The 12,044-nt window shown below is 39.3% G+C and overlaps 1 protein-coding gene across 14 annotated transcripts in view; it reads left to right on the forward strand.

Moving 5' to 3' along the window:
- The window catches only part of SUN1 (Sad1 and UNC84 domain containing 1), a 49,492-nt gene that overhangs the window by 16,632 nt on the left and 20,816 nt on the right, over positions 1–12,044 (forward strand). For 10 of the 14 annotated variants that reach the window (XM_081889135.1, XM_081889127.1, XM_081889134.1 and 7 more), the window contains 5 exons: positions 4,704–4,907; positions 7,560–7,750; positions 9,846–9,872; positions 9,960–10,154; positions 11,333–11,455. In XM_081889135.1, coding sequence (XP_081745261.1) covers positions 4,777–4,907; positions 7,560–7,750; positions 9,846–9,872; positions 9,960–10,154; positions 11,333–11,455 — 667 coding nt within the window. In that variant the 5' untranslated portion in view covers positions 4,704–4,776. Of the gene's footprint in view, positions 1–4,703; positions 4,937–7,559; positions 7,751–9,845; positions 9,873–9,959; positions 10,155–11,332; positions 11,456–12,044 lie in introns of those variants that run through there. The other 4 variants (XM_081889133.1, XM_081889124.1, XM_081889126.1 and 1 more) reach the window with 2 other exon arrangements.

Below are 12,044 nucleotides of genomic sequence, written 5' to 3' on the forward strand. Positions count from 1 at the left end.
AGAGTAAGTACAAAGGTATAAATTTACTATTACTCATAATTGTGCTTGTATTGCTAAGTTTTGCAATAAACTTTTAATGTTACATGTTACTGATCCTGCAGTATTAATATGGGCAGGGTTAACTGTTAGGAAGATAGTATTGTCTGAGATTTATCAGGTTGCCTCGACCTAGATGAAAAAGGAAAATAGTAGATCAAGCTTGAGTATTACTGAATAATGGTTATGCCCCAAGTAAGTCACCATGAAAAATATGTGGAGCTTATAAACTGGTGTATTCTGTAGCTCTTTTTCTCATACTAGCCTTGTAAATAGGTACTTGTTTGGTTGCTGGTGGTCAGTTACCTCCAGGCTACTAGGTAAGAAATTTACTTTACCTGGAAAGGGGTTGTATCCTTCCCCTTTTCCAGCCTCCACTGTGCCACCAACATAGCATGTGTGAGAAGTAGATGGGGCTGGCTACTTTTGTGGATTTATTTCCATCTCTGAAATTTACAACTGACAGTTTTTCTTGCACTGTTAATGTTTGAGCAATTTTCTTGTTTGTAGGACACCATTTATGCTGTTACTAGCTAGAGTAATAAGACCTGAAAAACAATCTGCATTTGTGAGCAGCCCTCACAAATATGCTATTAAACAAATAGGTGTGTTTGCCAAGTGAAAACAAATTGGGGCTAGTGGCAGCTGTCTGTAGCGCCTGGTACTTCATTTGAATAGTGTGCCTGTAGTACATCACTTGCAGAAGTAGAATAAAAACAGCCGTATAATAACAAGTGCCAATAGTAGCTTGTGGGGAGTGTTTAAATAGATTATTGCCATCACTCCCTTAAAAAGCAAAATTGTGAGCTGCCAGGTACTAAATGAAGTTACAACAGGAACAAGCAATCTTTTTCAGCCCAAGAGCCACATTCCATTTTGGGCAACCTTCTGAGGGCCACATGCCTGTGAGGCCAGAGGCAAAAGTGGGTGGAAGAAGGAATATAAATGTTATTGGTTCAAGAAAAATAGATATAAAAGGAAGAGAATTCCAGAATGCCAAGATTCAAATTTGGGGCAAGTACTCTTTGGTGAGAGAAAACCAGCAGATATAAATTCATAAAATATGAGGCAAATAAAGTGTGAAAATGTAGGATGTAAAACCTTAAAAATATGTTATTCTGGGTGAGTTCCAAAACTGTCCCATTTAAAAGTTCCTTCTGAAGTTTCCCAGCATAGAACACACATTTGGTAACTTAAATTGGTTTACTCACAAACTCACCAAAGGTTTCAGGAACCTGCCCTGAGATTTATGGGTAATAATAAATAATGTGTTCTTCCATACGTCAGTTAGAAAAGTTGCAGAGGCAGTAAAAAGTAGCTTAGTTACAAAGCGGTAAAACATTACTAAACTATTTGTATAGGAACACGAGAGGTTGGTGAGAGTAGTTCAGCCTAGCTGGAGGAATCAGCTCAGACCTCCTCACATGCTGAGTCCTCAAGTAGACTGGGAAGCAGGAAACAAAGGGTTGTTTACCTATTTCCGCCCAAGGTAAGGGGAAGTGACATAGCTAAGCTTGGCAGGACAGCTTACTCTATGGTATTAAACCCTTCATGCATTAATTAGACTAAATCATGCTGGTTATATGAGGCTGGTTATCCTGAAAATTTTACATGCATCCATCTCTGTCCTTTATTCAGACAAGCAAGAGGTATGATCAGAGTTCAAGGATGCATTCAAAGAATACTCAGGCTTGGAAGTAGGGCCTGTGCAGGGTGCAACCTGGGGAGAGTTTCAAGGGCCAGCTAGAGACCTGGAGGCCTGCTTTCGGCCCCTGGGCTTGAACTTCCCCATCTGTTAGTTATCATAGAACATGCTTTTAATGCATCTTAAGCAACCCTGGTCCAGCTTATCTGAGGCCCAATACAATTTGGGCTGCTGTGCATGGCCTAGTTCTCTCTCAGACAGAAAACCTGTGTCTGGGCTGTCCCACTTCAGACAGTGGGTGGGGGTAGGGACTCGACACACATGATTGAATGTGGCACTCCACACTCAATCCCTGCAGACCTCTGATTATTTCTAGACAAGCTGGAGATAATTCTCCTTTGTGGTGGTTAATCTTAAAATGATTAGCAAATAATTTAGACTCTCCTCTTCCCATGTGCTGGAATGTTCCCTTCCATGCCAGTGGAAGGGAAGATTATATGCAGTTTTTTCCTATGTAAACTGCAGAATTAATGGAGAAATATGTTTATATATGCAATTAAAAGTCTAGGGTATAAATCTTGGATCCTGGGAAGCTGCTTTATACCAAGCTAGGTGAACCAATGGTCTGACGCAGTATTACACATTGATTGGCAGCAGCTCTCTAGGGTTTCAGACAAGGGTCTTTCTCAGCCCTACCTGGACATACTTATTAGGATTGAAACATTTTGTTTGCAAAGCACATGTTCTGCCGCTGAGCTACCCCATTCTTCCCCATAAATGATTGAACCCAATCTTCTGTTATGATTGCAGTCTCCTGGCATTCCTGCTTTTAAAACTGATGCTGTGCACATTTTTATCTCTGGGTTTTATTGGTGTAACTCAGAAGATAAGCCATTTTTGGCTTGCAACAGTTTCAGTTTAATAACTTTTAGCAGTGAGATTTTCAAGCCAGAATTCTGTTTTTTTCCTCCCTCTAACACTAACCACACAACGCTCAAGGCTGCTTTCTCTTCAGCATTAGTTCCACTTCACTGACATTTGGTTTAATGTGGCATTACATTTTTTTCTCCATGAAAAGGGAGTCTCTTCAGAGCATTGTTTTGCTTTTAAAAATTTAATCCTAAATTAGTTTCCCCTAAAATAACTTATATTTTCATGGGTGCATTTAACAACTTTGTTTTTGCTACAACAGACTAACATGGCACCCTGGATATAAGGACAGACCACTTGTTACTGCAGGCATTGTGCTGGCCCTTGAAAAATGTATCACCATTTTTAAATTGTTATTATTTTTAGTTCACCACATTGCTTGATTGTAATAGTAAAACCTCTAAGTTGTTTACAAAAAAAGCATTAGAATTAACAAATGAAAACAGGTATTTTAAAACAATCATAATATATCAAACAAAAAATGGGTGCTGAGTACTGCAAAGATGCCTGTCTGATATCAATAGATGGTGCTGCCACACTAAAAGATCAGATTCTTACAAGTGTGGAACAAGTGTTGTATGGCACCTGTAACAGTGCCAGTTCTGTAGATTGGAGTGGATGGATACTTATGGGGTAAGGCAATCCACAATTAAACTGGTCCCAAGCTGTTATGGACTTGATATACTAACAGTGATACCTTGAACTTGGTCATTTGACAAATTGGGTTCCCATGCAGATATCTGAGCAGATGCATTATATGCTGAAGAGGTCTCACTCCTGTCAGTAACTGTGCTGCAGCATTCTGCACTAATTGCAGTTTCCAGAGCAAGAACAGTAGAGTGTATTACTACTTGATAGTAGTAATAGTGGTGCTGGGCAGGGAAACACATGGGATGATGTTTTACGTGCAAAAGTGAAGCTGTGTGCTGCAGGAAGAAAGTAGCAACAGGACCAATAGGTGATCCTTTGTGGAGAGCACCTGCCTCGTCTACTCCAAAGTTTGTGTCACAGTTCTGCTTGTAAACTTAGTTTCTGGCCATGTTTGCCAAGGTGCTACGCCTTTTAGGCTTCAAGATAGGACATATTTGAAAGCAAGTGAAACTACCCAAACTGAGTCCTCAGACAAATTCAAACTTTAACAGTGATGATAAAAACACAAAACCTTTTTGGAACCAGAGGGCCACACTTTCTTCTCGGCAGCATTCCAGGGAGTGCATACCAGTGGTGGGCAGCGCCAGAAACAAAAGTGGCAGAACAGGAGATGTGACCCTTTCCTTTGTGTAAGAGGTTACAGTCCACCCATGCAAAAACTAGAGGTTTATATAAACATACATACCTCTGTTCTCCCAGGCAAGCAAGAAGCATCATCACAGTTTCAAGGACACATTCCAGCAAAGCAAAAGCACTCAATGAAGTTATGGTCTGTGGGAGAAGTTACAACCCTGGGGAGAGTGACGAGGGCCAAATAGAGAGGCCTGAGATTCCCTACCTTTACTTTAGGCTTCAAAACTAACTTTCCTGAAGCACTGGAATATTTATTCATTCATTTAAAATATTTAAAACCTTTTGAGGCTACTCTGAGAAATTAAAGTGATAAAAAGATACATGCCCACTCCATAGCAATAAGTAAATAATTGGACATTATTTTGTTTAATGTCCAATCCTGTAGAACAGCAGATGATTAAAATGGGTTATTTTATTGCAACAGCTCACATCCTGAATGTCTTCATAAGCAAGTGGGCCTCACATTTCCCCCTTGAGATTAAGAAAGAGGTAGATTTCAAAGCCTTGAAAAGGATGGTGTTCCTTTCCAATGTTCTGATCTCTCTGCATGATGGGAAGTAGCGTTGAACCCAATGATCTTCAATAAAATGGTGGGTTTGCACAAGGAGAAACGGGGACTCTCAGATGAGCAAGACCCAAAGAGATTCAAAGATTTAAGTGCCTTCATTTTTACTTGGAAGCATTAACAGCAATCAGTATGGATTGCTCAACAGCAGTTAATTATACTCCTGTCTCCTCATCTCTGTTGAGAAGCTGCCTGCTGCCTTCAATATATATACCAAAATCTTTTTCTGTCTTTCCTTTATAGTTCAAGCTACTCATCAACTGCTCTAGATTTTGAGACTGAACACAAACTGGACCCTGTGTTTGACTCCCCAAGAATGTCAAGGCGCAGCTTACGTTTGTCTGCTGTAACATATAACACACCTGAGGATACACACAATGAAGGCATCTTTGGTGGTGGCACCGGCTCCTATGGCGGGAAAAAGGCATTTGCAGACCAGTCAACTAAGTAAGCATTTCTTTTAATAGGTACTTCATGTAAGTTACCTTCTTACTGCTTCCATTCTATTAAATTTTAAGGGGTTCAACTGCATGCTGTGTTTTTTGTTTTGTATTTGTATATTGCATTGGAAATCATGATAGTTACTAGTTTTTCTTTAAAAGGTGTGCATGAAACTTTGACTCTCCCTTGGGTTTTCAGTGGGCAAAAAGAGGAGTCCTGCTCCTCCCAAAGTTAGGCATCTTCTCCTGGAGAACTGAAGGTGATGCTTCAGTTTTGCAAGTACCTTTGTTGTACTGTAGAATTTCTTTAAAAGAATATTTGTTTAAAAATGGTACTAGTTACTATTGTAGCCTCCAGTTGAGTTAGGTTTTCTTCCCTAACCCTTTAGCACATGCTTTTGTGACTTTTGAGTCCAAGAAAAGTAGCAGCAGCAAATGGAGAGTGTGGTTTGTACCAGAAACTCAAAGTACTGGTTAGTTGAGGATGGAGCTTCTATACTTTTAATAGTTGCATAATCTTAAGAGTGGGGCAGCTTTTCTCACATCTTTAACAAGCTGCTCTTGCCAAACTTCCCCCCTCTGTGCAAGATCCTCCTTTGTACCTGGTCATTCTGTGAAGCATTAATTTAAGCTCAGTGTTCTGCGTCCCCAGCTAAAATAAAAGAGGCAAGTAGATCTTCAAGACAGCTATATATGTAGTCCACATGGCTGCATTATTTTCACACCTGTCAACCACAGGAGATGCTTCTCTGGTGATCAGTGACTGGTTACATTTCTGGACTGTTCAAATGGATTGATTGTAACTGGAAATTCTAGTAATCATTTTGTCTTGTTTTGCATTGTACACTCAGTGTGGTTAACATTGCATTTTTTGGGGGTGGGAGGAGTTTACTAGATACTAGATGGAAGGAGGTAATATTCACAAGAAAAACATTTTAGGGTTATGGATTATCTTGGCTTCTTGTGAGAACTCAAAAGCTGCCAAATGGCATGTAATACAGTTCCTTCTGACCTCAATGGGACTTAAGTAAGAACCATTTCACATGTACACATTGCCTGCACACCCACCCTGTCCCCTGTAGAGAATGTATGAACTGTTCATTGGGTTAATCCCAAAGAAATGGTTTGTGAGTAGCACACTTTAAACCCTGTTACTGAATCTTTATTTTAAAGTAGTCCCTTCTGAGTTGCTTCCAAGTAGGACAACATAAGTCACATGTTACTCAGTGGGGCTTCCTACAAGAAACCCCACTATTAATCTGCATTCCAAAGGATGCTTATTTAATCACCAAAGTTCATGGACTTTGTTTCTTGGAAATACCATTACAGTAAGAGAGGATTCAGAATGTATATGTGCATATTGTTTTGTTTACGATGTGACCATTTCTAGTGCTAAAAATAAAATAAAATTGGCATAGTCAGTCAAAAAATTAAAGTACAATTGATTTAAAATGGGAGAAATGCAGACTTTTACTTACTTCATGCATTAAAAATGGGACTTTAAAGGGTTAACTTTGCCTAGATTATACTCCTTTATTTAGAAGCTACAGCTATTTAATTTTAATTGGACTTGTTTCCAAGTTTAGGATCAGTGTTTTAAAAAAGGACTTTTGCATATTTTTTGGCGTAGTCTATAGAACAGGACTGGCTTAAATAGAGATCCGCAAATTTGGAACAGCTTTGGTATGCAACCATTATGTATAATTGTGACCCTTCTCTCTTCCCATGAGTCCTTTGGAAAAAAGAATGTGATGTTACACCAGGTACCAGAGTTGTCCAGAAGCAGAAGCAGTGTTTGTCACTGCTTGTGATTATTGTGCAAAGTCACAGACTGGCCTCCTCTCATGAGTCATCTAGAACTCTGGGAGGGGCTGGCTTGATATTTTCACAATGCATATGCTTTCAAAGATGCTTGGAAGTGGAATGAAAGCGTTTTTCTGTGTATGCTACAAAATTTGTGACAGGAGGGATCTTCTTTCCTCATGGGCACCTATAGGTTAGCAGTTCTCAGGAAGAGATTTATTGTTATCATAAACTACCTTGGAAGTTCAGTTTTCACACATTGACACAGTTCAGACACCTTGTGAAGCCATGACTGTGGTGTCCTAGTTTCTCTGTCATTTTGACTAAGCTAGGAATTCTTAACAGAAAGAAAACAAAGAACCAGCATGCAACTCTGAAATAAACTGTACTTTGCCTCATTGTGTAGATTACAATCTGTGTTCCCACATTGTATAGACCCTGTGGTTAGCATAGACCATAGATTGGTGTGTTTGAATTGCACCACTATCTGCTCTATGATGGTTTTAACATTGGAGTAATGTTTCCCAACAACAAAATTATTATTTATACCCCACCCATCCGGCTGGGTTGCCCCAGCCATTCTGGGTAGCTTCTAACGCATATAAAAACATAATAAAACATCAAACATTAAAAACTTCCTGATACAGAGCTGCCTTCAGATGTCTTCCTATCTTAAGAGGAAAGGAAAACTGCTTCCTTTTTTTGTTGCTATAGCCAGAGTAACACTGACATGGCTTCAGAAGACCTGCTGGATTATTATATCCCTTTTCTTTTGCCTTGTGTTACAGATTCTTAATATGCCTGAACTCTTGGTGAATGTTGCACATTTATGCTTTGACATTTATTTTTCTTTAAGGTTTGTAAAGCAGCGTAAAAGTGTGGCGAAACAGTCTGGCTCTGTAAGACATACCCCAAGAAAAAGTGTGCCCAGCTCTTCCAGTTTTAGCCACAGTAGTTTCAGTAGCCATGCAAGTGATGGATCTTTAATGTCAACTATATTGGATGAGTCTTCAATACAGGAGCAGACAGCTGTTGACCATTTTTGGGGTAGGTAATAATGTTCTACAATACACATACTGTATATTTAGCATGTATACTGTTATCTGTGGTGTCAGTTCTAGTTCAAAGGGCAAGCTGCATTATACGCAATAAGGCAGAGTAAGAAATAAATGGTTACACATTTAGGCTATGTTCTGTTTGGTGGCACAACTAGGATCCTTCATGCCCAAGGAGGATTTGGATTTTGTCTTTTAAATAGCAGCAACTGTACTACATTTCAAAATTATATATATAAAATTCCAGAAGCAGTTTTGTGATTAAAACAGAGAGAGAAGCCATAGCTCAACAACACACATGCTTTGTTGTTTGCAAAAAGTTGAGGTTCAGTCCCTGGTGCCTCCAGGCAAGGCCTACTATAAATCAGTGTAGAGACAATACTGAGCTAGATGGACCACTATTTCAACTTAATATGGCAGATTCCTATGTGAATCTATGGCTCTAAATTCTGCTGACCAAATGCAAGTGAATTTGTACTTAAAGGATCTCTCTGGGTCCAACTTAGTATTTTGAGAATGAGCTTTCACAGAGTGTGGAGCATGAAGGCTTACTATCACCTTTAGAGTTGTGAATATGTCTACAACAAAACCCACACTTTGATTCTTTCAGCAGAACTACATGATGGCTGAAGATTCTGAGAGTTATTAAACAAGGAATTGTGGATTCTGTATTGAAAAGTAAACTTGGTCCTGTAAAGTGTGTGTATTTCAAATATAAACCCTGTCATTGACTTCCCCTGTGAAAAGTTGCAATCAGGTGGCACTCCTTTTGATGGGAGGATGGAGGAGGCAGTGCCTGTTAATCTATACTTATTCCTGCAGTCCCCCAGTGCCAATGCCCCATCTTACGATTTGAATTTTGGACATATATGAAACTAGTTTAGTTACTGATATGATTTCATTCAAGATGACTTCGTCTTTCTTACAGTGTTGGATTTGCATCCATCTGTAAATTGTTCAGGGATTTTGTAAATTAAAAAACACCATTTGAGATGGAAGTATTTTTATAGCAGTACATTTCAAAATACATAGAATATGCGTGGCAGTCTGGCTGCTTTCTACTTGAAATAGCAAGGTAAACAGAGGTTCTGAATGTAAAACACTAGGAGAATTGTGGAAGATTCACTAATGTCTTTTTTAATGACCAGGTGCCTGAGAAACTAGAGAAAGGGGAAACAGAGGGACAGATGACTCTTTTAAAGCAGCTTATATCCTGTTTCCTCTCAAGGAGGCATGCTGTGTGGGGATTGCTAGAATTGTAGAGCAAGTGCATTCATTTCCAAGTGGAGTAAGGTGCTGCTATGTCACTGTAAATTAACTTCAAGGACAGATTTGAGACAAAGCCTTAATCCACCTTGATAAATTATCTTTTATTTGGAAAGTCTGTGTAAAAGAGCATCTGTGGGGCTACTGTACCTGGGGAGACAGATGAGGAACATAATGTGTATAAAGCTTTCCGCCCTCCTTCCTTATAATCCTTTCTGACTTGAGGTCTGACCTTGTTCAGGCCAATTTCCCACTTACTCTGGTGTAAGGTGTGCAGGACTGGGCGCCAAATGAGCAGCGCTACTGTCAGAAGATCTTGATCCTGTGTGAGCAGAGAAAGGTGCTGTCGTAGTTGTAGGCCATATGCTACTTAACTAGCCTAGTTGTAGGCCTCCGCTTACCTCAGGTTGAAGAAACCTGTGTTAACTACTAGTAGCGCATTTTTAAGTGTAAATTTTGGCATTAACCGCCTTGTTTTACTACTATGTAGTGAGCTACAGCTAGAGCAAGTGGTAACCAAGCAACAGAAACATTGTGTGCTTCCAATTATCTAGCTTCCCCAGTAGCAACACGGGTAATAAAAGACAGTTTTTTGTTGCTTTACATTTCTGCCTGGAAATGTAACCCTGTTTGGTAGATAACATAAATGGTTGTTCTTAATAAAAAAAAAGATATTCCCTTGTACATAGTAAAGTTTCCACTATGCTTTTTGTTTATTGTTCTAGAATTAGCAGGAGAATTTCTTTTGGTATAGCAGTTAACATTGACTTAGAAATAGTGCACCTCCTTGAATTTAAACAAAGCATCCCTTTACTTTTCAGGTCTTGATGATGATGGTGATCTCAAAGGTAACCAGGCAGTCTTTTTCATTATAATTTCTTCTCTCCCAAATTCACTGGATTTGGATTGTTAGATCATTTATTGCCATTCAACAGGTGGAGACACTACAGTGATTCAGGGCAATGGTGACTTAGCAACAGCTGAGAACCAGACAACACTGAGCAATGGGTATACCTGCAGTGACTGCAGCATGCTTTCTGAGCGGAAGGAGGTCCTCACAGCATACTCGGCTGCTCGCATGCCATCCTCAAGAATTTACTCCAGGGATCGAAGCCAAAAACACAAGTCTAGTAAGTAATGTTGGTGTTCATTCTGTTGGTTTACCACTGTTGAGAAATGGTGCATGAATGAAATCTTACTGTGTGAAAAATGTGTTGAGTTATATTGGTTTAGGATTCTAGTCCTAAAGGTTGGGGAATTTTTGATTTAATAGAACGTTCCCATGGCGATCTGTCTGCGACTGCTTCTGGTACAAAGGAAGTTCTTGTGTGCTGCTGATCCTTTTTTGAAGATCATGACATTCTTTCTAATCGAAAACAGAGAAACCCAAGCCGTTTCTAGCATAGAAACACCAGCATGGTAGGAATTGGTTGCTTCATCTGAACTTGGTAGGCTCTCTTGATGAACAGGTTTATCCAACCCTCATGCGTATGGTAATCTCACATTGCATATCTTCATTGTGAGGAAGGCATCTGATCACATTTTTGTTCAGAAAAACTCCATAGAACTGGTGTTCTTTCCATAAGCTGTGCCAATAGGCATCTGAAGTAGGAGGCAGAGTTACTAGAGCGTGGTTACATTCTTAAATGAGGAAGAATTAAAAGGAGAAAACTTTGTGCACTTGAAAGTGAGAAACCCATCTCCAGAACTACTTTCCCAGACCTACTGTATCTAACACATCATTCTTTACTTCTGTCTTATTTTCCAGAATGATCCATCATCTCATTGGGGTTTCTTTACTTAGTGGCAGCCTCTATGAAACTATAGGATTATATCTCTCAGTAGTATTGATTGTCTTTGCTTCTAGGAGTTCTGCATTTTGCTTGTCTGAATGTATCCCATGGAAATTAGTGTTGAGAGCGGCTCATTCTTTCCATGCCATTATTTGAATGCTGAAGAAAAACACATTTTGCGCTAACCAGTTTTGCTCATCTGCCAACTTTTGGCTAGTAAATTTGCAAAGCAAGGAATGCAGGAAACATTGTGCTACATATTTTTCTGAAGTTGTTAGTTACTTAACAGTGTTTTTCGGTAACTTGGTTGTTGTCTTTTAACCCCACTTATTCTCCATGTGCTTCAATGAATGAAAGATAAAAATGACTGTTGCCATGGGGTGACTTCTCATATTTTGGAAAGTAAGAAATAACCTACATGGGTTAGCACCTACATGGGTTAGCTTTGTATTTTCACTGTGTCAGTCAGTAGAGAAGTGGAAGCAACTAACATGCTACTGATGCTCTTTTAATAGGGGGCCTCCCTTTCTACACAAATCAGATTCTGCGAGCAGCCAAGTATACCACAACATCTTTTTCATCACTCATAGTGCAGTTATTTCAAATGATCTTGCTGAAGCTGGGCTATGACTGTAAAGGTATTTCGTTTTTTAGCTTATCTTTTTCTTTGTCCATCCGTGCCACACACTTAAAAAACAAATTCTGAACCCCTCTGCTGCCTTAGTGTGTGTATGCTTCTTCATGTCTTTCACTCTGCAGCTTTATTATGTCCTCTTTGGTGACCTGGCTTCTTTCTTGCTTTCAGTTGCCTGCCTTATATATATATATTCTCTTAGAAGCATCGGTATGCAGGCACAAGGCACTGGTGCAGGTTCTCCTTTTTTCTTCCTTTCTTGAAAAGGCATGAATAGTGGGTTTTGAATGAAAGCTTAACATTGATTATGAAAGTAGATTATTTAAATTGCATTACATTATAGATAAAAATCACACTGTCCCAGTCTTTAAGTGCTGGGGTGTTTTTTCCTTTTTTTAGTGTTTAAATACAGTGTACAGTATTTAACAACAAACATGCTTGCTTTGGTCAGGTGCATTACATATTCCACGATAAAAGTGTAACTCCTGGCTGTCAGTGGCCAACTACTGCTTCTCATTTGCGTTTTTAAGATAGTCCCATTAAACATTTTTACATGAATGCCCAGAAATGTAATGTGTGGATGTGACAAGTGT

The sequence above is a fragment of the Podarcis melisellensis genome (assembly GCF_964234715.1).
Source record: "Podarcis melisellensis genome assembly, chromosome: 14".
Lineage (NCBI taxonomy): Eukaryota > Metazoa > Chordata > Lepidosauria > Squamata > Lacertidae > Podarcis > Podarcis melisellensis.